This window comes from Epinephelus moara, chromosome 1 (genome assembly GCF_006386435.1).
Source record: "Epinephelus moara isolate mb chromosome 1, YSFRI_EMoa_1.0, whole genome shotgun sequence".
Taxonomy (NCBI): domain Eukaryota; kingdom Metazoa; phylum Chordata; class Actinopteri; order Perciformes; family Serranidae; genus Epinephelus; species Epinephelus moara.
In genome coordinates, this window is record NC_065506.1 from 45,848,166 (window position 1) to 45,874,186 (window position 26,021).

At 42.3% G+C, this 26,021-nt stretch overlaps 2 protein-coding genes across 6 annotated transcripts in view; one reads left to right on the top strand and one right to left on the bottom strand.

The window, feature by feature from the left end:
* The window catches only part of txlng (taxilin gamma), a 765,700-nt gene that overhangs the window by 696,370 nt on the left and 43,309 nt on the right, over positions 1–26,021 (top strand). The gene's annotated exons all lie outside the window — the stretch shown is intronic.
* Positions 1–26,021, bottom strand: part of ccdc102a (coiled-coil domain containing 102A) — a 97,912-nt gene that overhangs the window by 46,875 nt on the left and 25,016 nt on the right. For 4 of the 5 annotated variants that reach the window (XR_007570429.1, XM_050052682.1, XM_050052696.1 and 1 more), the window contains one exon: positions 319–787. Coding sequence is in view for 4 of the 5 variants with exons in the window: in XM_050052682.1 (XP_049908639.1) it covers positions 319–681 (363 nt within the window). In the remaining variant the exon portion in view is untranslated. Of the gene's footprint in view, positions 1–318; positions 788–14,654; positions 14,783–26,021 lie in introns of those variants that run through there. The other variant, XM_050052713.1, reaches the window with a different exon arrangement.

The following is a 26,021-nucleotide window of genomic DNA, read 5'->3' on the forward strand; positions in this document are numbered from 1 at the left end:
CGGCTAACATGCTAACTATTATCTGTATGTCACTAGTCACTTGAACCAAATTTAGGACGATAGGAGACGGGTTGAAATAAACCGAAATTTCCCTTTAAAGGCTTAAATCATCACTTAAATCATTAAATCCTAATTACTGATGATTATTTATCAAAATCTCATTGTGTAAATATTTTGTGAAAGCACCAGTTGTCCACCGTAAAATATTGTAACCATATTAATATTGAAGAAATGTGGTAATATTTGATTTTCCCCACATCACCCAGCCCTACTTTCAGTACATATTTTCTCTCCTGGCTCCAATAACCAAAACCCCACCTTGCTCCACTTCTCTCTCCAGTTGGCGGTGCAGTCAGACCACCACCTCATGGTCTTCTCCATCTGGGCCGCTCTGGCTCGAGCCTCTTCCAGCTCCCTGAGCCTCAGCTCCTCCCTGCTCTCCCAGTCGGCCCCGGCTCCCTCGCCCATGGCCCCCAGGGATCCCAGCCCAAAGCCTCCCAGCCCAGGCGACAGCAGCAGCGGGGGGCTGGAGCTGGGGGTCCCTCCAGTGGGGCTGGGGGTGTGGGTGAGGCTGTCCGGGGAGCGGATCCCCCTGTCTGACACCAGACCCAGGCTGCACAGCAGGCTGCCTCCGGCCGACTTGCCGCCCTCGGACAGGTGAGGGCTGGGGGTGTGGTTCATGGTGGAGGCAGTGTTGTGGACGAGGACAGTGAGGAGGATGAAGGGGGCGGGCGGGTGTTAGCGCTGAGGTTCAAGAGAGCATCATCCTCTTCAGTCACTGATCAGCCTGCAGACAGGAACAACAGGAAGCAATTTAACTTTAGCTCAGTAGAAAATAAAACGTAACACACACACACATGCATCTGTTGTCCTCATGTGCCTCGAAAATGTGCCTCATTTAAGGATAAAACAATTCAAGGTTGATCAGAAAAAGTTAAGAATCTAACTTTAGAACACAGAAACAGTACAGGGAAATCACTGACAGACACACTGCGCTGCCTTCAGGGAGGAAAAGCCCTCGTCTGCTTTCTGAACCTAATAAACCCAAAGAGAGGCCGGACAGCTGGTGCACATGACTGAGACTGAAAATCCTTCTACTGCTTAATGAGAAGCAGCTCCATGTAAAACAAAAACCAAATGGCCATGAGAAGACAGACAGATAACTCTCCACACACACACACTCAGACACACTGTATCTGACGGATGTCCAAGGACTCTCACTGGACCAGCGACTATAATTATTCTGATGAGAAAAGAAACATGTGACACACTTCCTGTACACCTGATCCTCTCTGCTCATACTCTCATCTCCGCCTCTCTCAGCAGGACACTGTCACCGCTCATCTGTCATTCTCTAACTCCACTACAAGTTTATTTTGTGCAACATCACTTGAAAGAATCTTCTTCTTGATCCTCAGTCACTATTGTCTAAATCCTGTGGTATTCTGCACACCGCTCTCCCTCCACCTACAGATCTTATGACTGTTTGAACTAACAGATGAAACGTACCACATGAAACTGCTCACAGAGATAAATATTATTATTCTCACTCATGGGATGGCAACATTGTTGGTTCCTGTTTGCAAACACGCTCGCCGGCGAAAGTGAAGGTGAAAGCCGAACACAGATTCACTTGTTTGGCATTTCTTCTCGCTACAGTATATTTGTTTTTTTTTCTACGTTATGTCTCTTGCACACGGAGTCTGTAATAATTTTGTTTTCAGCCATGCTTGTCATTGCCGCAGGTAAGCGTATGACGTCAATATGACAAGAAGTCGAGATACCACAAGTATCACAATACCAATTTTTCATATTATATAAAAATCATACCGGTATTATGGTGGACGAGATGATATGGCACACTATTATTGTTGTATAACCCCACAGATAACAAATTCTGCAGTTCCCCTCAGCTTTAAGAAGCATTGTAGAATTTTTAAGCTCATTGTTTTAGTTTTTATGGTCCACATACGGTTTGTTTTTTTAATCTCACTGCTCTCATCAACCTCATTTCCACAGAGCAGCAGAGCAGAGCAGCAATATCAAGCACTGCTGCATATTTCCCTCAGGAATCCAAAACTGAGTTAAAGCAGACTGAATATTGGACTTAAATTCAACAGGTGGACACACGACTCCACATGAATGATAATGTTGCTCTGTGTCTGCTGTAGGTGGAAGAAGGCAACGTTTGAGAACAGTGAATGGATCACATCAACCTGGAAACTGGTCCCGTCAATTCCTCGTACATTTAGCCTTTCTTGTGCAAAACATTTATGCACAAACAGAAACAATTCAAAAATGATCTTCTCTTTTACCTTATTACACCAGAACAATGTCCAGATTCATAATTTAACACTTTCCATTCACATATTTTAATACTCTCTAGAGTTCCCATGATCATTTGCAGATATAAAGTTCCTGTTTATATGATTCTTTGGTGAATCCTAATAAAACACATTTGTGGTGTAACGGCTAAATTCCCCCTGAGGGATCTGTGGGTGAACTTTGATCTTATCTCCACTGTCAGTGCCAGGTTTGGGTTGAGAAATCCCGCAGACAAATACCATTTCTGGCTGTGGTGAAGTTGGCCTCAAGCCCCCTGGGCCAAGAAAAGCTCTACTCCTTCCTGTTCCCCTCCCCTCCGCTGCCGCCTCCTCCTCGCTCCCCTCCAGAGGAGTCAGAGGAAGTTCCGGAGGAGATCTGGAACTGTGGGAACAACTCGCAGGGAACCAGAAGAAAGGGAGAGGAAATGAAGCAGGTTCAGCAGCTGGGGGGTTAGTGGAGGGTAAAACCACCAAAACATCTCTCTGACATATGTTAGCTCTGTCCCAGTGCATGTTCAGGCACCACTGGACAGCAGACAGGTGTATCTTACATCTGAAATATGCCAAAGCACAGTAACCTTCACCTGATGCATGCTTCTTCAGAGCTGAGTGTATCCCATAATCACCACAGTCCTCTGTAGTGCATCAGCCCAGCTGTTGACAGTAATGATGATGGTTTTAGGAACGACCATGTCAGCAGACATGACGAAGCTGAAGCTGAAGCTGAAGGCATAATGGATTCAGCATGAACAGACTGTTACCGTTCAAAGGTTAATCTCTATAAAGAGATATCTGCATATGCAAGATTTTGGTATCAGAAGCCTTCTGGGTTTTATCTGTAGTCTGAGTAGTATTGACCAATCACATTTAGGCCAGAAAACAGTCCGTGTGGAGAGGCGAAATAATTGGCTGAAATGCAGTCTTGGAACCCATCAGCTATTGTCTGGCCTCAATTTAGCTTTATATTCTTATTTATCTGCATTCAAATATACAGATATCTGTTTATAGCTGAAATGACCAGCGCACAGAAAAGGAAGTGTTGGTCCGGATATCTGCTGGCTACGCTGGTTCTCCCAAAATATTGGCCATTGCCCCCAGAGGCTTATCGTTGTCAGACTAATAGCCGACGGGTTGACAATGTTTTCCCTTGGAGACATAATTTGCAACAGAAAAAAAAGGAAATAGATCGCAATATATATTATCACAATACAAAACATTTAAACTTGTAACAATATTGTATGGTAACAAAAGCTATTGTGGGGCCTATGGTGATTCCCGTCATAAATATTAAACATATCATTTTATCAATAATTTTGAGAAATATATTTATTTCCTAAGAAATGTATCAGACAGAAAAGTCAAAGTGCTTTATTAAGTAAGGTATAATTTACAGTAAAAGATATCAATAATTTGATGCAAAATATTGATTAAAAAAAGATTTCATTAAATTAAAAATGCTTTTATTGCTTGAGCTAATTGTCTGATCACAACTGTACCCATGGCAATCAACTTTTATTCATAGCAGCGGTCTGCTATTCAGAAATAACAGACTGTAGAATGCCGTAATTAACCGAACAGAATCATGTATCTAACAAAGCCGTATTGTATTAACAGTGTATTATTTCTCTTACTATAAACTGTATGGTTATATCTTATAGATATTAAATAAAAACAAAAAAGATCTGAGCTCCATTGAGTCATGTATTTAAACAAGTCACAGGACGACCTTATTAAACAAGTGTGTCCCAGTAAACTCCAGATGACAACTTTCGAAGCTGAAACGTGGAAGAGCCAAAAACTGCAGTTCCTCTAATGGCCACTTGAGGCTGGCTCCAAAAGGGAGTCAATCCCCATAGACCCCCATGTTAAAATACCCAACTTTACAGCAGAAATTTTAGAAGAAAGTCTACAGCCTGGTGCAAAAAACTTAATTCAACATTCATGACAACTGTACAGGGGGTGAATTTTGATAAAGGTTTAGATTTACGCATATTTAAGGGCGAAGCCACAGTCTTTGAGTCAGATCCACCCTTCGCTCCTTCACAGCTCCACCTTCTCATCCAAATATGGTCCCTTGTGGCTCCTTAAAACAATTTGGCATTGGCTGAAATGCCAAACTCAGGGTTTCAAAACGGGAGTCCATAAAACAATGACTGACGTCATGGTGGCGAAATCCATTATTTTACACAGTCTATGTTGAGCTCTGATAAACTCATAACATCTGTGGTGTTTGGACAGACACACTGACTCCAAGGAAATATTATACTTCCTGTTTGCATCACCCAAAGTAAAATGGGAACTGTAATACCAAGCTATAAAACAATATTGTTGAAGGAGGCATAAACAAAGAGGAAATCAACTGTCAGAGCCACAAATCATCAGCAACATATAAATGAATTATTTTTTCCTGAACAAAAAGATAGACATAGAAATGCAGGGGAAAAGCTACCGTGGATTTTCTGTATGTCTGTCCCCAAGAAGCTGCATTTTAAAATCCATCTGAGGAGCCACAACCCCACTGTGACCAATCCAGCTCCTCCAGTTCCAAATCTCATCCTCCAGTTCATCTCCCAGTCAAAAACCAGGACAGTAGCTGGCAGCCACACACACACACACACACACACACACACACACACACACACACACAACCAAACCACGGCAGCCTATTCTAGAAAAAATCCCAAATCTGGGTCAAAGTATGGGAAAGAAGGAAAGACAGTGAGCGGGCGGGGGCACGAGGAGGGACTGACAGAGTTCACCGCAGCAGTAAAAATGAAAAACTGATGTATTTGCCTTTCAACGCAATAAAGTCCAAGGCAGCGGTGTCACGGATGGCCAACCAGAAATCAAACACTTGAAATGAAATAAAAAGTACTCCCTTTATAAAAACTTCCTCTTAGATCAGCTCGAGGAACACACACACACACACACACACACACACACACACACACACACACACACACACACACACAGCTTATTGCCTTAAATCAAATTATGTTTTATTTTAAGAAACTGAGATGCGAGTTGAGACAAGAAGTCTTCCACAAACTTGCAGTTAATGAGTTCTTTGGTGAGACAAGATTTATTTAGAGAGCGTTAAACCCCAGAATGCTCTCTGTCTATTTCTGTCTTTCACTCTCAGCCTAAAAACTGTTTTAACAACATGTTGAAACATGCAGTCTGCTTCCCCCTCCTCATATCCAGCATTAGAGAGACATGTTAAACTTCAGTGTGTTTCTCTTCTCTGGCTTTGTAGAAACTAGGGATGACAGTTTTGGTTAATTTTGCTCTTGACAACCCAACACCCATTAACCGGTAACTAACTGGTTAAAAAAATAATTAAAAAATGTAAAATGACATGAGATGAAAGAGGCTTTTTGTGATTTAAATGTCTTATTTTAATTTCTGTTGGCTTTGCTGATAGACAGCTGGCCAGCCACATTGACATGTGGAAACATGGCACCCACTGCCTGCCCTCCAGTCTCCACTGGTTAGCTAGCCACTCTGCACTGCGCAGCCGTCGGGCAGGTGATTATCGCTGGTAGCTCTGCCCCAGTGGAGGGACAGTGATAACATGTGGGGTCATTTCTGGCTGCGCTGAAGTCATGTCGTGCCGATTTGCGTTTCCATTATCCGTTAAGACGCACCATGCCATGCCGAGTTATGCCAGAGACTGACCTTCTCCAGAGTTGGTCCAAAAGCTGGGCCACCCGCCCTCAAGTGGGTAGCGGTGATGTTTCGCCGCCTGAAGCCAAGCCCCGACGAGCCCACTGTTTATAAACGTCATCACCCAAGACAAGTGACCATGAGTTAAAGACACACCTTCAAGCAGGAAGCTCTGTTGTGATGGAAATGCAAATTCCTGCCATGCTGGGCTGACGGCCCAAACCAAACCAAACCAAGCCAAGCCAAGCCAGCCCATGACTGCTGAAAAGGGGTAATAGATACTAAAGGGGATTTGCAGCTTAAAATGAAGCAGCTTACTCATCAGGGTGACCTGGGGGGAAATTGGAGGGCGGACACAACGTTTCCACCGCAATGCTGGATGGCGTTACTAGCGGTAATCGCCAAGATCAAGATCAAGATCAACTTATTGTCCCACAAAGTGAGAAACAAAAAAAAAGAGCATGAATTGTGCCAATTGCAACCTCCAACCAGACCAAAGACCCGGGTAGTGCGCAATACAGAGCAGTGGCGGCAAGCAAGCCGTTGTAGCGTGAACACCACATAAGCGTTGTTGTGGTACAGCACAGTGGTGGTGCTATTACTACTAAACCGAAAAGCATTAAAATTAACCTACAGAACGACATGCCCACCTGGTCAAAAATATTTTCAGCGGTTAACTGATTAACAGTTAATTGCTTGACATCTACTAGAAACACTAACTGGAAACATGCTAACATTTTAGCTGCTTTCATCTTTTGCTTTTCAACTGACACCTAATGGTTTAACATCAACTCTCATACAACAGCTCACAAAAAAGCAAATAATCATGTTGAAACTTTTATTTCCTCAAAAGCAATGTTCCCTTAAAGCACATCAGTTACTAAACTGACAGAGAAGCAGAATTCCATCAGAGGATAACTGATGATTTTACTGAATGTTAAAAACAAATCTCCCAAAAGAAGAGATGTTGATTTCGTGGATGTCTAATTTAACAGGCCTATATTCTAGTTGGGGAATGTGTTATTTGTTCTGCTAACTAGATGCCAGTTATGGGGTCATTTTTTGCATCTGGTTGAAGGCCTAAAAAGCTGTTTCATATTCTTTATTTCTCATAACTTAATGGAGGACATATGTCATCATCACAGTATGTCAGTGCTGATCGGACTCTTAAATTAGAGCTACAGCATAACAACTTAAAAATCTAAAATAATAACATTCCAACATGAAATACAGCTGGGTAACAAAGTAAAGAAAATAATCTGAAAAAGTGGATAGTCCTACACAGCAGAGCCACAAAGGCGGAACATGTGCAAATCCTGTGCTGTGGTATTTTGAAAAAGTCTGATATTTTGATGTGCAAAATGAAGCTGCAGCCAAGGTCTTCTTCTTCCTCTGAAGTGTAAATGCCAAGCTTTAGTGAAAGTGGTACGAGAGAGCAGGAGTCATGGGAACCAACTGCTGTGAAAATGTAAAAGGAAGATAAACTCTTACTCCAGTTCTCCCCATGCTAAAGCTTTAAAAAGAGGTTTTGGGGATGTGCACGGTCGGAGGCGAAGCACTGAAGAGACACAAAGAAAAACTGTGAAAGGCAGTTTAAAGGGAGTTTAAGGAAGAACATTAGTGTGATTTAATTTATTATTTGCTGATAAGTGTCAGTAAAGTCCACAGACGGTGTCATAACGGCTGATTTACGATGCGAGAAAGGTTGAAGAATCCATCTGTGAAATCATTTTGTGCCTCTATGACAAGTGTGCAATGGCTAACAATATATCTGTTCAAGTCTTGGTGCTGGCCAGGACAAATTGATCATGTGATTCTCCCCTGGTGATAACTCAAGTAAGGTATGCAGGACTTTTACTTCACAGACAGAGACACGCCACCATGACAATGTCCTGAATCAGTCTGTGAAATGATGGAGAGACACTGGAAACGTAGCCTGAACTCAGTATCAGTCATCAGCAATGACAGACGATGCTTATGAGGTGATGGTTTCGCAGCTACAGGGCAGAGAGAACAGAGCGTCAGGTAGGGAAACAGGCAGACTGTGGAAGAATCATGAATTTTTAAAGAGCATCTCTCAATCTGGCTCTCCAGTCACAACCCTGCTCTGAATGAAGGGCCGCACAGCATCCATATACATGTTGGCTCCCATGAGTGGGCACGCACAAAGGACTCGACAAAGGCCATGAGCGGCCCACTCATTTAATTCAACGAGAGCGCTGTGCTGAAAGAGAAAGTAAGAGCATCTTTCTCTCTCTCTCTCTCACACACACACACACACACACACACACACACACAAAGCTATCCTCTTACTATTCACTGCATTTTTCATTTCAGAGTCAGATAGGCGAGACACCTGGAGGCCTGGAATAGAGCTGACATATTTAACGAGTAGCAGGCCTTGGATGCTGTATCCACACTAATCACATCTATGGAGACTAGTGCAACACACACACACACACACACACACACACACACACACACACACAGCCACACACAGCCTTCACATATGGCTGTGTTACAAGAATACTATGTGACAGAGGCATATATTAACACAGGCGTTAGAGATGTAAACTCGCGATTTCAAGACCAAATATTGCCTCATCTGAATATACTCTGCGTAACAAAATACAAAAAATAAATAACAAATCAATGATGTGTGAAATTATGTTGACAATGCTCTTGTTCTTCCATTAATAGGGCAGAGCACACCCGCAGCCAGCCTCAAATAAGAGGCGACTTTTTGTTTGTTTGTTTGTTTAGAAAGCACCCCTACAGCCAATCTGAGATTTATTTTAAAGCTCCAGTGTGGAGGATTAGTGGCATATATTAGCAGAAATCCAATGCAATATAATAAGTATGTTTTCTGTAGTGTATAATCACCTGAAAATAAGAATTGCTGTGTTTTCATTACCTTGGAATGAGCCGTTTATATCTACATAGGGAGCGTGTCCTCGTCTACGGAGACTGCCATGTTGAACCTCCTTGTTTCTACTGCAACCAACACTGGCTCCAGATAGGACCATGTGTGTTTTCATGTCAGCCACTGTAGTTAGCAGCCACTTTGTGAGGAAAGTATTGGAAAAACACCTATTTGATTTACGTGAAACAGCTTAATTCTGTGATTTTACCAGTTAAAATCACCTGATCTGTTTGTTTTGGAGAGGAAGAGACCTCTGCAGTCATTTCAGCTCCTGGTAAAAACCTCCTGAACAATGAACACCGAAAGAATTTCAATCAGGAGAAGTTTCAGCTGGTTGCAATCTGCAGTCCTCACTGATAGACACCACTAAATCCCCCTAAATCTTATACACTGGATCTTTAAAAAAAGGCCATCAAACAGGTGGCCATCATCTGCAAATAGAGTGAAAGACTTAGTAGTTTTTTAAGGAACTTTTTTAGGGAACGTTTGACCACAGTTTTGGTTCCTGGGTCATAGTTTCATAAAATAACTGCGTTAATTCTTGGTGTCGTAGATTCAACAAGGTGCTGGAAACATTCCTCAGAGATGTTGGTCCATGTTGACATGATGACATCACACAGTTGCTGCAGATTTGTCGGCTGCACATCCATGATGAGAATCTCCCATTCCACCACACCCCAAAGGTGCTCTATTGGACTGAGATCTGGTGACTGTGGAGGCCATTGGAGTACAGTGAACTCATTGTCACGTCTGAGATGATGTGAGCTTTGTGACATGGTGCGTTATCCTGCTGGAAGTAGCCATCAGAAGATGGGTACACTGTGGTCATAAAGGGATGGACACGGTCTGCAACAATACTCAGGTAGGCTGTGGTGTTTAAACCATGCTCAGTAAGGGGCCCAGAGTGTGCCTGGGAGCAGCCCCCAACCTTCTGATTAAAGGCTGCTCTACCTCCTGAGCCACAGCTGCCCAGTTATCAGACCTAATCAGAAGTTGTGATAATAAAAGTAGTCATTTTGGAAGAATGCAAACTAACATAAATCAGAAGTGTCAGTGAAGTAATGAAGAGGTTCGACTGACAGAGTTTATCTCTTTGATTTACAGTCAGCTCCTCAGCAATGGGGAGCAACAGATGGAAGAAGGTGGGAAGAGGCTGAGTGTATTTGTATACATCCATGTAGGAATGTGTCATTCATTGTTAGCCTGCACTAACTTGCACAGGAACTCCTTCTTCACACCATCCCTGTAGAACAATTTGCTGAGTGTGTGTGTGTGGTATGCTTTAGTTGTTTCTGTACAGCCTACACTAAATTTAAAATGTAAAAATCTTTTTTTCCACCATGTTTCAGTTACAGCATGGGTATCGTTATGTCTGTAAAGATGCTGCCGCAGCAACTCTGCGCAGCAGCAGCAGCAGCAGCAGCAGCAGCAGCTGCAGCAGCAGCATGTGTGTGAAAAATAGAGCAAAAATGAACAGTACTTACATTAACTAAACAAAACTGTACACGATTCTGTGCAATCTGTTTTATAGATCCAGGCATGAAGAAGCTGTTGTTTGTATTTACAAATACTTTGCTGCCACAGGGTGTCACAGACTGAGAAAGTATTCATCACAGTGTCAGAGCAATTTCGCTGAGAGTCTTTCCAAACTGGGGGTCAGGATCCCCCCAAAGTGTCATTGTACTAGGGCTGCAATTATCAATTAATCTAGATGTTTAATATTTATTTTATGTCTATTAATGTGAAAGAAATCACTAAAGATGGCATCCTGAATTTACTTGTTTTGAGTTAAGCAGCAGATCTTCACATCTGAGAAGCTGAGACCAGAAGACATTTGAGTTTTTTGTTTATTGTTTTGACTTTGCCAACTTTTTTTTAAACATCTACACCTTCATGTGATTAGAACTGCACAATTAAAAAAAATACTGAAATCACAGTATCACTAAGTGCAATATCCATACTACAGGGGCTCCAATTCTTTGATAAGGTAAAATAAGAGACAACATACCATTATAAATGAAGGACTGTGGTGCTGCAGAGACGCCCCACCCTACAAATCATATACAAGATGGAAGGAAACATGCTTGTTTGACACAGACTCCAGCAAAAAAAAAAAAAAATCACATCATCATCATTTTTATGATGATTTATATGTTTGTCTGTTTTTTGAGTGAAAACGATGACAAATTACCATTTCCACTAAATTTGGCACTCATATCGCAATATCTGTCGAAATAATCGCAATATGACTTTTTTTTTGCATATTGTGCAGCCATTTTTAGCATTCACACACTGGCTGATTTCTACAACAAAAACAAAAACAGACTATCAGAAGACAAGTACGAGAGGGAAGAGGGTAGAAACAAAGAAGCTGGAGAGGTTATATTGCGAAACACAATATATACCGTGATATTTTGATATCTCCTCTGAACTACTGTCGAGACTAAAATACAAAATTATTAAATGAACTAAAGTTATAATAAAGTTACATAAAGTAGCTACTGTGCCGTGAGTTTTTATTCACTGTGAGCTGGAAACACACAAACGCCTCTCAACTTCATATAGGCTATTAATTGAATTTGCAAATCCCACTGGTGCTCCATGGTCGCAAAATGCTACTAAACGTTGCGGTCTGGAGCCTTACAAGTACAAAGACACATGCTTCCTCTGCTCACGCTATCCTTAATGTCATTAAGTAAAACTGTTAAAGTGGTGCTGTTACATGTGATGATTTATTCACTGTAAGATGGAAACAAACTAACAGCTCTCCAATTCATATATTCGTGGTAGCAAAATGCTACTAAAAGTCGCAGTCTGGAGCCTTACAGGTACAAAGACACATGCTTCCACTGCTCACGCTATCACTAGGTTAAACTGCTTCAGCGGTGCCGATTTATTCACTGTAAGCTTGATTGAACTAACAGCTCTCCAATCCGTATATTAATATTTGCAAGTTGCAACGGAGCTCCATGGTCACAAAATGCGACTAAATAGTAATGTTATCAGTCTGGAGCCCTGCAGATGAGAAGCGTGCTCAGCCTACTCACACTGTTGCTTGGGAAAAGTGATGTGGATGGGTGGAGGATTAAGTGTGTGACGCATCTTGTTTGTAAGTCTTTCTTTGTGAGAGTGTCTGTGAAAGGGAGAGAAACACAACACAGACACGAGTGTTCAAAAAAAGGATGTGACCATTTTAATCAATGTTTGGGATATAGTTATTTTATATATCCCACATGGAACAAGCTGCGATACATTGAGTATATTCGATATATCACCCACCCCTACATTAAATGATTCTGAATCTAATGTTTCCAGCAGCAGTTATTCTCAGTTTCGAGGACACTGTGTTTCAAACCTACTTGGCGACCAGTTGACGTCACTTCTTATAAATATATTGCACATTTGAGTTATGTATTCCAACTAAAGACAGTGGTTGGTTTAATTCCACGGATTATCAAATGTTTATACCACGTCCAACATGGCAAGGCATGAATGAAATAAGACTTGTTTTTACACAGAGTCTCAATCTCCCAGTTCCTCTCACCATCTTCTACCCCCTCCCAAGCTCCTGCCAGCACAGTGACTGATGTCTCTGGCGGAGTAATGAAGCCGCCATTTATTTTGGATCAGTTGATCGTTAAGTTGATGGATGGAGCCACAGTACATCGAGCTGAGCTCCAGCCAATCAGGGCATTTTCATCTCGGTGACACTCCGCAAGACGGACCAGTTATCCAACAAGTACGTGAGCACAAACACATGCAAGAAAAACACCCCTCAAATATCACAGAATTTTGACTCAGTGCCTTCAAGAGTTATGATTAATAAAAGACGTTGGATTATGAGATCCAGCATTTTGGAGTCGTGATATGCTGGATTCTGATCGGTCTCTTGTGAGTCACTAAAGTTTATGGACGTGCAACACTAAATCACAGAGGAGATGACAGGTTCACACTATTTCAAGGCTGTCTTAAAACAGAACTCAGATGCCTGTGAGTAACTGAAAGTGTTGTTTAGTTGCTGTTAATGTTTCTCCTGTCCATGTTGGTCTTACAGAAATGTGGGACAACATCCAGAGTCCTTGTTCTGTACAACAAACATATTCTCCAAAGTTCAGCCAAAGGTCATTTTACTACAGCCACATAGTTTCCCCGCTGATGTGTGTTTACCCTTATCTAAGCCTTAACCAAGCTTATCCTAACCCCGACTAAAGAGGGGATGCTAAGCTGCTGGGAGAGGATTTCTTTTTTAGGTTTATGAAAAACAATTAAGAGATTTCTGCCAGAAAGGCAAACTTCTCTCATGTGCACCACAGGAAACATCATTTCAAAAGTAGGGGAACACTATTCGAAGGTAGAACAACAGAAAAACAACAACACAACACCAGGGCTGATCATCGCTTTCACAGGTTAAACTGAGAAACAGGTATCAGGTCATACAGCCTCCAGTTTCCCTTCACTCTCTTTCAGCCCAATTAGTCTCCCGCTGGAAAACTTCCTCTGTATACTCTGGTTCATAAAAAGCATCCTTTTGTCTCCACAGTGAACGGTATTTTCTCGTTGCTGTCATGATCACACATTTTTTTATTTTCTTGTATTTACTGTGTCTCTCATAAACCGCTGAAAGTCCGACCCAACCAGCTGATCCGCGACGTAATATAGTTCACAGTACAGCATCATGCTAGCCTGGTTCCAGACCATAGACCCCGCCCACTCAACTGAGTAGGCTTGCATCTCTGGTCTGGCATACTTCAATGAATTTGCGATTTATCTCGTCCAAACGATGGACGGACCAATGAACGCCGGGGGTCTAGCGATTAGCCAATCAGCGCCACGCTGATGTCAAGCTGTACGCCGGTGGGTAACTGGTGAGGATAGCAACAATGGCGACCGCTACAGATCCTACAGACCACATTAACGATGCTATCGAGGTATTTCGCCACTACTCGCGTTAATGGAGGACCAAATTAAGGAAGCTGCTAAACTGGATTTAACGGCGATGCAGCTGGGCGTGCACGACGACGGAGACATTTTAAACGGGCAATGCTCGCTTGTTTTCGGCACCCCCGAGGCATGGATACTAATGACGTCAGATTCTGGGTGAGTCGTTGATCTCTACTGATTGGTTAGGGAAAAATCAAATTCCCTCCCCCTTGTAAATCGCCTTCAATGGAAGCCATGTCAGACTGAAGGTTCTGAGAGCTTCAGTCTGACACTCAGGCTAGCATCATGCAGCTACAATGTGTGACCTCAGACATGTTGGCATCGCAGAATCAAAAGAGGCGTGACAGGCGTGACATCTAACACAACAGCAATGGCCTCTAATGTAACATATGACATCATACAAATGGTTTAACATGGCAACAAGAATCATTTACCATCACTGTTACATGGCAGCTGACCTCATCCTCTACTCGGAGGGTAAAGGGCTCCAAGATCTCATTGTTTTCCCAATTTGTGGACATTTTCGGCTGCCGTTCTTCTTCTTTGAGTTAGCCACTCACTGCTATCAGCTTCTTTTTAAATCTCCCACAGTAATCGTAAAAACGTCACACCTGCTGTTACTACCTCCGATGCAGGCTTTAAGGCCAAACAACTCTGTCCACGATCATACCTTTTATACAGAACTGCCAGAAAATAAAGGTGTGAAATTTTAAACTAAGGCAGCAGCTGCCACGTGAGAACCAAATGACAACTTAAGTTTCATTTCACTCATTTTGGAGCTACTCTCACCCTCATCTTACCTCGCTAACCTTTGTGACTTCAGCTGGAGAGAAATCCAAAAACAGTTTTTGCTGGCAGTCCAACCTGTACTTTGTATTTTCTTCTCTGTCCGTATCCTTTGTTGCTGTTTCCCAACTTTCCTCTTCCACTGTCCGTCTGTATCACAGTTTGCCTCTTCTTCCCCTTCCTTGGCCCAGTGTCCATGTGGGCCCCACCCTCTGTCATCACAGGGCCCATAAAATGCACAGCCAGCCAGCGGGTCGAGCGGCGGGGTAATAAACTCTTTGACAGAACATCTGTCCTCGCTGACCATATGCTATACAGCCCAAACTTTGACTAATGTTTGACCTCAATTCTCATATATTACGACAATGTTACAAACAGATCATCAGACCACACTTGACCCTGCGCTGAGAATCAGTGTTCTCACCCTACCCGTGCCCTGCCGCAAACACCGCTATTATTTCACTTGTCAATGCAAATGTTATCTTGTTGAAATGAACAGCAGTCAGGCTCTGAGCGGAGGGGTCACGCCAAAACACACACACACAGACACACACTATAGGCGACGGAGGGTGTTCACAGTGCTGATTTATGTGATTGTGGCAATAAAGAGATGCAGCATGGCGCTACAAAGGATTTCCCCCAGTGCTGGCCAACATTTCTCCGTGTGTGTGTTGCAGTGAGTCAGCGTGTGTGCTCTTTTCTCTAAACGAGAACCAGCTCTGGAGAACGGTTTGGCTCAGTCTGTAAGGTCCAACCACACAGTGAAAGAAAATAAGAATCACACAGTATCCGACTCACAGACTTCATTCACTTGTCACAACCTAACGTGTGGTACTGTCAATCAGAGCTATGAGACGCCCCCCTCTGTTTCACAGGTTTCCCTGAGCACGTGTCTTGGCGTGCACAAAACCTGTTAAAAGCCCCTGCTGTGATTGAAAGTGTAAATGGCTGCTACAAGGTAAATATGGCTCAGTTCATGCAGATGAAAGGCTTATAAATGACGGCAGCTACACGTGTTCAGTGGGGATCCTGTTTGAAACACAAATCGAGCCCTTCCTCCGCTGCTCCTCGCCCACGTGATTGGCTCTGAAGGCTGTTGAGTTGCATCAGTGCAGATGATACAAGAAGAAGGGAATGCATCTCTCTGTATGACTATGCAGTCTGCAGGTCTGAAGGCACAGCGGGCCGAGAAGAGGAGCGGCAGTGATGTACTGTGTGGAAGCAGAGCGCTGCTGCCAGGGTTTGTGGTTTCACTCCCTGTGTATCCTGAGGTTTAGAGCACAGACTGAAATATCTCAACAACTACTGGATGGATTGCTGTGACATTTGGTACAGACATTCACGGTCCCCAGAGGATGAATCCAAATTACTGTGCTGATAGTGCCAAACAGTTCATCTCTAGTCCACCACCAAATGTTTCCGGCTATCTTGCCCTCATCAGGGATGTGCTTAAGGCTCTTCCAGTTTCCTTACATACAGTCCAGGGTTTCCTACACATTCATTCATTTGTGGCGGCCCGCCACAATAACAACTTCTGCCGCCAGGTATTGATTTTTTTATTTTTGAAACTGGACCGCTCATTTGAAGTGCTGTTGGAATATATATACTGTTCATTTATTCATTGCACCATACTCTAAGGGTGCAGAGCGTACTCTGCAGCAGAACGCCACGTGCAGGGAACATGACTGTTAACCATTCACTGCGCAGGTCTAAAAGTTTGCTTTCACTCGCCTCTGCAGCAGTCAGTTTTCTCATCCATCAATCTGATCAGCTCGTGACTCAAACTCCAAAAACTGCTGCGGAGGAAAAGAAGAGCTTATGAAGAGTTCTGCCTGTGCTGCATTCATGGACCTACAAAAAACTCTGAATTTAGAGAAGGGAAACAGAATGATAGCTACCGCCGCAGACTGACCTTGTGTTTTGTTAGGGTGGATTTATAGCTCTACGCAGAACCTACACTATAGCCTACTCACGTGGCCTACGCCGTTGTGAGCATTTATACTTGAGCGGTGGTGTGTCTGTGTAGTTCTGCAGTTACACCTCCAAAACACTAGTCGGCAGCAGTGTTTGTGTGAAGTGCTGTAAAGTTAAGTTGATTGAAAACACACTTAAACACATTAAACACACATTAAACATGACTTAATGGAGACAAGTTCAAACACAAGTACACAAATCTGCTTCATTATAATTTGCAGGATTCACAGACAAACACTTATCTGGACACATTTTCCACACAAACACAAAATGCTAACGTTATTAGCACAATCTATGGCATTTTACATTATATAAATTAGCCTAGCCGCTACTGATCTTTTCCGCTTCTCATGTAAAACCAGGGACAACAGCATTTAACAAAGGTAACGTTAGAAAATTCAGCTCACAAGGTTCACTGACCAAACAACTGTTCTACACTTGACATGTTTTCCCCGCAAATACAACATGCTAACGCCATTAGCACAAGCTTATGACATTTTATATTGCATTAATTAGCCTAGCAGCTAGCAGAGTTTCTCCGATAACACATATGAAGCCAGGATAAATCACACACAGGAATTAAACTGGGGCTTTCCTGTCTTCACAATGTATTGTTTTCACATTGCATCCATGATATTGGATCATTGATAATTAAATCGATACATCAATCAAGATCTGTGGGTTGTTACACCCCTGGTAAAGAAGTGCAAAAATATGTTTGAGGTCACAGTTCTTTAAAACAAAACAGGCATCTTATTTAAAACATGTCAGTATCTACATTTAAAATTCCTATCTTAAATGTGTATCAGCTGAGGTAGTTGTTCTGAACAAGAGAAACTCCACCTCAGGAGCCGTGACACCTTGACACAGTTACACAGATCTGACAGCTACACTGTTCCAACAGTCTGTAGCTACACGTCGGCCTTTCAACACAGCTCTGAGCTGTCACAGCTAGATCCTCTTTCCCACTGACTCTGGATCACGATCGATTTAGTGTCCTGGCTTATTGAGGCTGTCAACACCAGCAGGATGCACCAGACGAATATGCACAGCACATGTGAGACGACCTACAACAGAGACTGTTCATGAACTGTACTTGGTAAAACATCAAGTTATCTGAACGGCGTGGGTTTGAGACTGTCCACAGAAAGTGACTCACAAAGACGTGGTGAAGACAATAAGTCAAAACTCCTAAATCACTGAAAACCCTCACTTTCATCCCAAAATCAATTCACAAGCACATCAAAGTTGATTACAAGTGTGAAGATGAATCTGGAATTTTCACTGTCAAAATGGAAATCCTTCACAAAGGCTCACACTGGACTAATTTTTCTTTTGATATACAGAACAAAGGCCTCGAGAAGCCGTCCCATTATATCAAAAATGGCTGACAGCACAATTCTCCGGCTCTAATGCAGGCCTAATCATTTCAGCTTCAGCTCCAAACTCCTACATCAAACCTCAACCCCTTCCAAGTCAGAGAGTTCTTGAACCAGAGCCAGTGGGAGATTTCCCAACATCAAAGTGCAGCCGGACAATTTTTCTTTTTTCCCCTAATTTAAATAACAGAGTTTTTCACAGGAGTAAATCTATACATGCAGGTTCGTAAACAGACAGCTGTGTGAGACGCCTCAACAAGCAGAACTGTCTTAATTACAATATCAAAGGAAAACATCAGACATTAAATACAACGGGCAGGTTTTCAATCATAACTCAATCCTATACTTAAACCCACATCCCACAAAACCCTGAAAAAATGTCCCAGCTGTCATCGTCTGATAATCCAGTCCCATCATGAATCCATATTTGAATAAATCTATATGCAACTTTTACCTCGCAGTTGTCAAGGCAGATACAGGATGATTGTTGTGGTGACAAGCTGAGGTTTGTAAAATCTTCATAAACAGCTGTGCAGTGTTTCGCTGTCTGACAAACCTTGAAACATGCATCTGATCCTCAAACCAGACTTACTGGATCATATTTCATCACGTCCCACCACACAGACCCTTGCTTTTTGTTAACAAAACTATACATATTTATTTTTCAATCGAAACAATAGCTTTTATGAAGATGTCCCAGGATCAGTTCCTGTTACTGATTCAGAATGTGTCACATCTGTTTATCCAGGAGAAAGGCGCTACACCCCTATTTCCTCAGTAACTGCTGGTGTATTGCATAATCAATGATCTCATTACAAAGAGGTAATTGCAAATGTTTTGTAACGACACTTGTTTCACCCTTTTTACTACATTCGTGTTTCATTTCCCTTTAGCTGGCAAATGAAAGCAAATATATTCGAACACCAGTAAAATAAAGTCACAGCGATCCGTGTCTTAAAACGAAAGTGGGCTATGGGTGTAAAGTGGGGATGTCCATGACCACTTCTCTTCTTCCTAGCCCTGTACTTCCGGCACCCTTGGCCAGACCAATCCTGTCTTCGAACTTGGTCTTTATTAGCCCCATTTCCACCAAACACTTTCAGTATGGTACCTGTGGAACCAACAGTAACTCTTTAGACATGGTACCTAGACCCTAGCGTTTCCACTGCAAGCAGTCCTCTTAAATGTGGGCAGGGTTGTTGNCTTCTCAGGCAAGCTCAGGGGTTTAGTGTTGCTGTAGCCCACAGGAAGTGAGGATTAGAATATATGACCTTCACATAATCCGCTCCAAATTAATATATATTTTTTAAACCCTTGAAGATCCACTCATTACTAAAAGAGTATGTCATCCAAGAGAGACATTAAAAGCTAAAGTGATGGTCAAAGTTGTCACAGTGAAATGTAAGGTGTGCTGATGGATTCAGGGCATCAACGCAAACATTCAGCAATATAACAAGTAAACGTTCCACCTTAAAAGTTGCTGGCAGTCGGCCCAGTGAATGAAGTTATTTTTCTCAGACTCCAGCTGCTGTGAGAGGCAGCAAAACATCCTTTCATTGTATAGTTACAGTTTATTAATGTATGTAAAACTCTCCACAGTATGAACAGTGGTTACATGAGCCTCAGAACCAGACACAACTCAGCCCTGAGCAGAGTGACCGTCCTCTACTGACCAATCAGACTGCAGTGTTCACAGCTCCACCTTTTAGTATCAGATCTGTGTGCTAGGTACCCCAACAGAGGGGGGACCAAACATGGGGACATAATGAACAGTTTTATTGGTACCATCCACAACGTTTCACAGTGGAAACAGAAAATATGCGAACCAAACTGAACTGAACTGCTTGGTGGAAACGGGGCTTTATGAAATCAAATACACACCTGTGAAGTTTCGTGAACCAGGGGTGTAAAGTATGGTGGTCAGTGGAACTTTCTCTACTGCCTGCCCCACTACTTCTGGCCCCCTTGCTCAAACTACACCCATCTTCGAAACTGGCCTGCATTTTGATCTCAACTACACACCAGTAAAGATTTGTGACAGCATCTTTCACAGCTGCAGTGTTATCATGCTGACAAAATCTGTCCACAGACATACTGACATATAAACACCTGTCACAATACTCAGCTCTACAGTATGTGTCACCAAAACCACCTTTTAACATGATGACACACACACACAGATTCTCAGAGTGAAAACAATACCAGCTGTTGCAATGTTGTCGCAGCTGGTAAAAAAACCCTACCACGCACATGGTCATTTCACCACAGCCTGACCTTTAAAGTCCTTTCAGTTTGGCAACAGCAGGGACAAACGACACCACTCAGTGACATGAGTCTTGTACAGCTCCACAGTGTTTGAATGCCGATCTATAAATTTAGGTTATCGTACGCCAGGTTCACACTGGACACACCAATTTTCCATGGAGCGCTGCCCGCTTCCTTTCAGCGCCTGTGTTAACCAGTTAGGCTGTGGACACAGCATGCGCCGCGGCCCCGAGCTTCACAGCTGGCTTGCAATCTGCAGCGACAGTTTCAGCGTTTGGTCTATTTTTTCTGCGTGCCATGAGTGGATATGGCAAGAAAACGCACTGATAATCTTTTATGAATGATAAAATGGATATATTAGATTTGATATGAAGGATCTGATTATGATAAATGATAGAAATATACTTCCACATATTTGTCTTGTGCTAAAAAAAGAGCAAGACAGACGAGCACACACACAACCAGACAGAGATCTATGTGTGACTAGAAATTGCTTGCTGACCAGCACGCAGTAATATGCTTCTGGTGTGAATGGCAAGACAACTGCTGACGGGTGGCTGCGTGACAACTGACATACCCACACAGGTCCATGTCCAGTGTGAACATGGCTTTAAGTTGGATGAGCAAATATTGATGTTAATAGTTTGGACTTCTAGCATATAGTGTGGTACTTAGGGTTGCGAGTAATCAATTCCTTGAACAATCAGTACATTTTTGGTCAAAACAAGTGAAAAATGTCCGTTACAACTTCCCAGAGCCCAAAATGGCATCTTCAAATTGCTTGTTTTGTTCCACCAACTGCTGAAACCCCAAAGATATTTCATTCAGTTTCATATATGACAACAAAAAGCAGAAAATCCTCACTTTTAAGAAGCTGAAACCAGCAAATGTTTGACATTTACCTTGGAAAATGAGTGAATTGATTAATCAATTATGAAAAACAGATGTGGTGTGTGGTGCTGGTGCTCTAGTGGTGCAACTATCCAGACTCAGGATTACTAATTGGGGACTGTTATATATCTGTACTTGACATTTTCAGCACAGGTCTGTGCAGGTGAAATACTAACGTGTGTAAGAAATAATGTGTACAGGTAAGTGTATGTTGGGTTTATCTTTAATAGGCCTTTTCCACTCAGGTAAGTGGTATAATAGCGTCGGTCTGATGTTACAGTGGGGGGTTTACACTTCCCACAGATTTCCGAGCTGAAGAAACAGTCATTTGGCTCAGATTTTAAGTGCCTGGTTCTTTTGCTTACTCAAGAGGTTTTCAAGTGCTTGTCCATTTTAGATAATGAAGTAATGGCTCAGCTTCTATTTCCCTCTGAAAAAGTGTATAGTTATATTTCAAAAGCAAATATACAGACACTGATTAGGCTGTTTCTGTTCCAGAAACGTTTAAAGTACAGCTGAGGCTGCTGGGAATGTCTGGCAGAATTAGTCTTGCGGGTAATTAGACATAATGCAAAAGTATTTGGAGTTTTTGGTCTGCTGGTGGTGCAGTCAGTCAGCTTTATCCTCAGGGGATCATGAACCTCTGTACAAAACTCCATGGAAATCCATCCAACACTTGATATTTCAGTCTGCACCAAAGTGGTCACTGACACACAGACACTGCCATCACATGAGCCACGTCGGTATCTGGCGAAACCAAGAGAAAAAGAATCAAACCGATCACTGGACGTCAGGGTTCAGCACACAGTAGGGCTGCTCAACTAATCAAATACTAATCACAGTTTTGGCTTCCCACATTTAAATGACCACAATCGACAGCAGTATTGACGTTTAAAGTGCACGGTCCACTGATAGAAAACTCAGCAGCATATCTCATCAAGCACTTCCTAAATGCCGTTAAATGTGCACCCTGAAACAGCAGTCAGTGAAAAACCGTCCTGAATAATGCGACTGCAGACGGGTAAACGAAGATCATCCATTCAGCGATCATCATCATCTGTTTTTTGGAAGTATTTTGGATTGAGGAGAGAACAATCAAATGCAAAGAGTGCATGACACTTGTGTCTGTGCTCCAAAGCAACACAGCGAACTCGTTAGACCAGCAGAAAAAACACCACAATCTGCAGAGCCAACAAGAATAAGATCGCTAATGTTACCACACTGAATCTCTGTCTTTGTCCAGCATCAACTCAGACATACAGAACAACAGCACTGTACAGTGCGTCACAATGCCACTGAATTTGGCCAATGATATGTGTCCAATAAACACAGTTTACTTTTGGTCGCAATTTCTAATGGCATATTGATTTTTATTTAACCTATATTTTGGGTGCAATTTTATTTATATTCTGCTTTTAGGAGATGCACTGAATTCAGGTAAAAAATAACCTAATTTTTTCAGGAAATTTGGGGTCCCTTTATTAACACTCTGCCGTCTTTGGATTTAACCAACCACAGGGATGTGACTCTTCCCGGACCAACCTTTAAACTTTCATGTTGATTTTGTTATAGAAAATGGAGAACCATACAGGAGTGGGGGATTGATGCTGAACAAGTCCTTGTTTTTCTTTCCAAATTTTGATAATATCTGATCCATTCATGAGTTTATTAACATGTTTGTACGTCAAAATGTCCCTTAGGTTTAGTTTCAGTACATCCTCCCTGTATGTATATTTAAGGAATCGTATCCTCATATTTAATTTTTCTTTTTTAATTTTTTTTCTTTCAGGATAAGTGTCTGTACTTTTATTTTTACTTTTTAAAATCATATTTTCAAATGCACGAATGGAAACCTGACATATTTGGGGAACTGCACCTGCACCTGCACCTGCACTGTAATTTGAGCATCTATTAATACAAACAGTCTTTGCAAAATAAAAAAAGAACGTTATTCTAAATATTATTTATATGCAAGGTGTCCCACACATTTATTTACTTGTGACAGCCCACCACAGTTAAAACAGTTCATTAGGAGCGCTGTTGGAATACATATATATAGATTATGCTGTTATTCATTGCTTGACACCTTCACAGTGTGCACTCTGGGCATAGTGCAGAACGTCAGGCACAGTAAAGTCGAAAGTTAACCATTTGTTGCAGCGAGTCAGTCTAAAAAATACACAAGAATACAAAGGCAAGAAGAAGAAAACAAGACTCTAATTCTGTGGGAAACGCTGGATGCATACAGACTTGTTAATTAGCAGCAATTGAGCACAACCAGACAGATAAACTGTGCAGCCCTAACACACAGTGCTACAGACACTATTTGCTCAGAGCTCAATAAGTAACTATTCAGTCCAACAATATCTTGCTTTTGTTTCAGATGGATAAGACACAGGTTTCAGTGTGTGACGGCTGCTCAATAGCAACCCCTGCCTGCACAGTAACCACGGGATGGTAACCATACCAAGCAGCAACATAATGGTGAGTATGTGGAGTCACTGAGCCATCACTGCCAAGTCTTATTACAGCTTTCAATCACAGGAGCTGTCACTGCATACTCCACTACCACAGCGGCAAACAGTGAAGTCTGAATGTGAGTTTCTCTTCACAACCTTATTAATTGTATTTAAGGCTCAAAACATTTAACCTGGTTTCAAAGGCTTGAGTTTGTGCGATTTATTGATCACAGACACTCAGCTGTGTCTAACTGTGGTGCCTTCAGGGTCTGTTTACTTTGCTGGGTAAAAAAGGTTCTCCATCTCGCACACGTCTGTGCAGGAATATCAAAAAAGGAGAACTTCATCTCCCATGGGGCCCCAGGTGCAGCAAGAGGCTTCACTGTAGCAAATTATACAGAGCATTCCTGAAGCATGACTCTCCCACTCTCTTACAACACACACACACCCACACACACACCGTGTGGTTCTGCACAGCATACGCCCTTCATGCCAATAGAAACACACACAAACTCAAACATGTGCCGTGCAATCAATGCTACAAATGCTACAAGCTAATCTACAAACACACAAACATGAATGTGAGTTTCAAAGACAGAGTCAAAATTAAAAAAGTGAGTGGCTGCATGTGTGTGTGTGCTGGGGCAGTATCGGTGTATCAGAGTGTCCAGCTCAGCACAGGATGGTGCTGCAGTATCACATTGTCATCATTTATTCAACAGGACCCAGAGAGACAAAGAGGAGTGAGGAGTGGATGGATGGAGGTGAAGTCAGGTGATAGAAAAGGAGGAGGACAGATCGCAGCCTGAAGACAGAGAGAGACACTTTCCTCTGCACAGTTTGGTATGTGAGCCCTCTGGATTGGATCCTATCACAAGCCACATTTCCACCCAAATCCCCAGAACATTTCAGGCGAACCCTTGAAGTGTAAAACAAGAGAAGAAATCCAGAGGAGAAATCCTCTTCAGTGAGAAACAAGACGTGCTGATTTGCACTGACACATTTCAGCTTGTCTGAAGGCCGAATCAAAGTCAGGAGTTTGATATTCTGCTGCAGAGCTAACCATGCAAACACAACGGGTTGGAAATTATCTAGAAGTCAATTTGGACACATATTTTACAGATAAGGTTTTGAAGGTCCAAAACTTACATTAACAAACTAGGTTCAACTTGGATTTGTTAAAAATAGGAGAGGTTACATCGTCTTTAAAGACTTTGATACTGGTTTTGATGGACTGTGGAACTTTGTAAGGCCCTAACTGATCACTACAATAATCACTGTATCAGTCCCTTAAATTTTGTTTGTATGGTTTTATGATCATTGTGTTGTGTGTAGTATGATTGGTAATATTTGGCTCCTTTAACTTGAAATAAAAGTTCTTGAAAATAGTAGTTTAACAAATGAGCAAACTCCATCCACTGCTGCAGACTGTGATAAGTGACTAAAGACTTCACAAACAGCTGGTACCAATAAAGTTAAAGGAGCTCGATATGATATTCAGAGCATTAATATAAAAGCAAACCACAATTTGCTATGTAAAGGTATGGTTAAGTAATGGCATCCTGAGCAGAGAAAGCAGTCGCACTCTCTCAGTGTGTGTTAGGGCCTGTACACATGCCGCATCTTTAACCGCCTGGAAAACATGAGGTCCGGTGCTGGGCACTACTCTTGTGCTTACTGTGTGCCAACTTTCAAGAGGGCGGAGGCAGGTTGCATCCCAGGTTGCTATGCGACCATAACAAGCAACATAAAGTGCAGAGCTGATCTTTCTCCAGGCGTTGTTTTGTAATTTGTATTAGTCTTAAATATTCTCTGGGTAGCCCTGAACTAAAATGATCAACTTCTCCAAATTTACTATGGACTGATATTTACAGAAGACAGGAAAGATATCTACCGGCTGTGGTTGGTTGGTCCATGTCACATGACATGCAGTGTGGACTACTGCGTCCTAAAAGTTGAATTCTGTTTATCTGAGGATGCAGCCTTCACGCCTTGAAAAATAGGTGCTTGGGAACAGTTGCGTGGCGTGGCAGCGTCATTCTTATCTTTGAACGCACCTTGAAAACCTTCGACTTGAGGGCGCAAAAATCTGACCTTCTTTGTTAGTTATTGCGGTAGCCACTAGTCCAGCGTATGAAATGTGCTATACAAATAAAGCTGCCTTGCCTTGTCTTGGGAGCTGTGTGCAGACAACTAGGGATGCACCGAAATGAAAATTTGTGGCCGAAGCCGAAGCCGAATAATATTAAACGCTTGGCCAAATACCGAGTACCGAATACCGAATATTGTTGTTTAGTTTTTCATTAGTTTTTGCAGATGAACCCCCTCCAGATTAGTGTTGTCAGGGTACCAATATTGGGACCCACTGTATGATACCAATGAAAATATCATGGTTCTGAGTAGTATCACGATA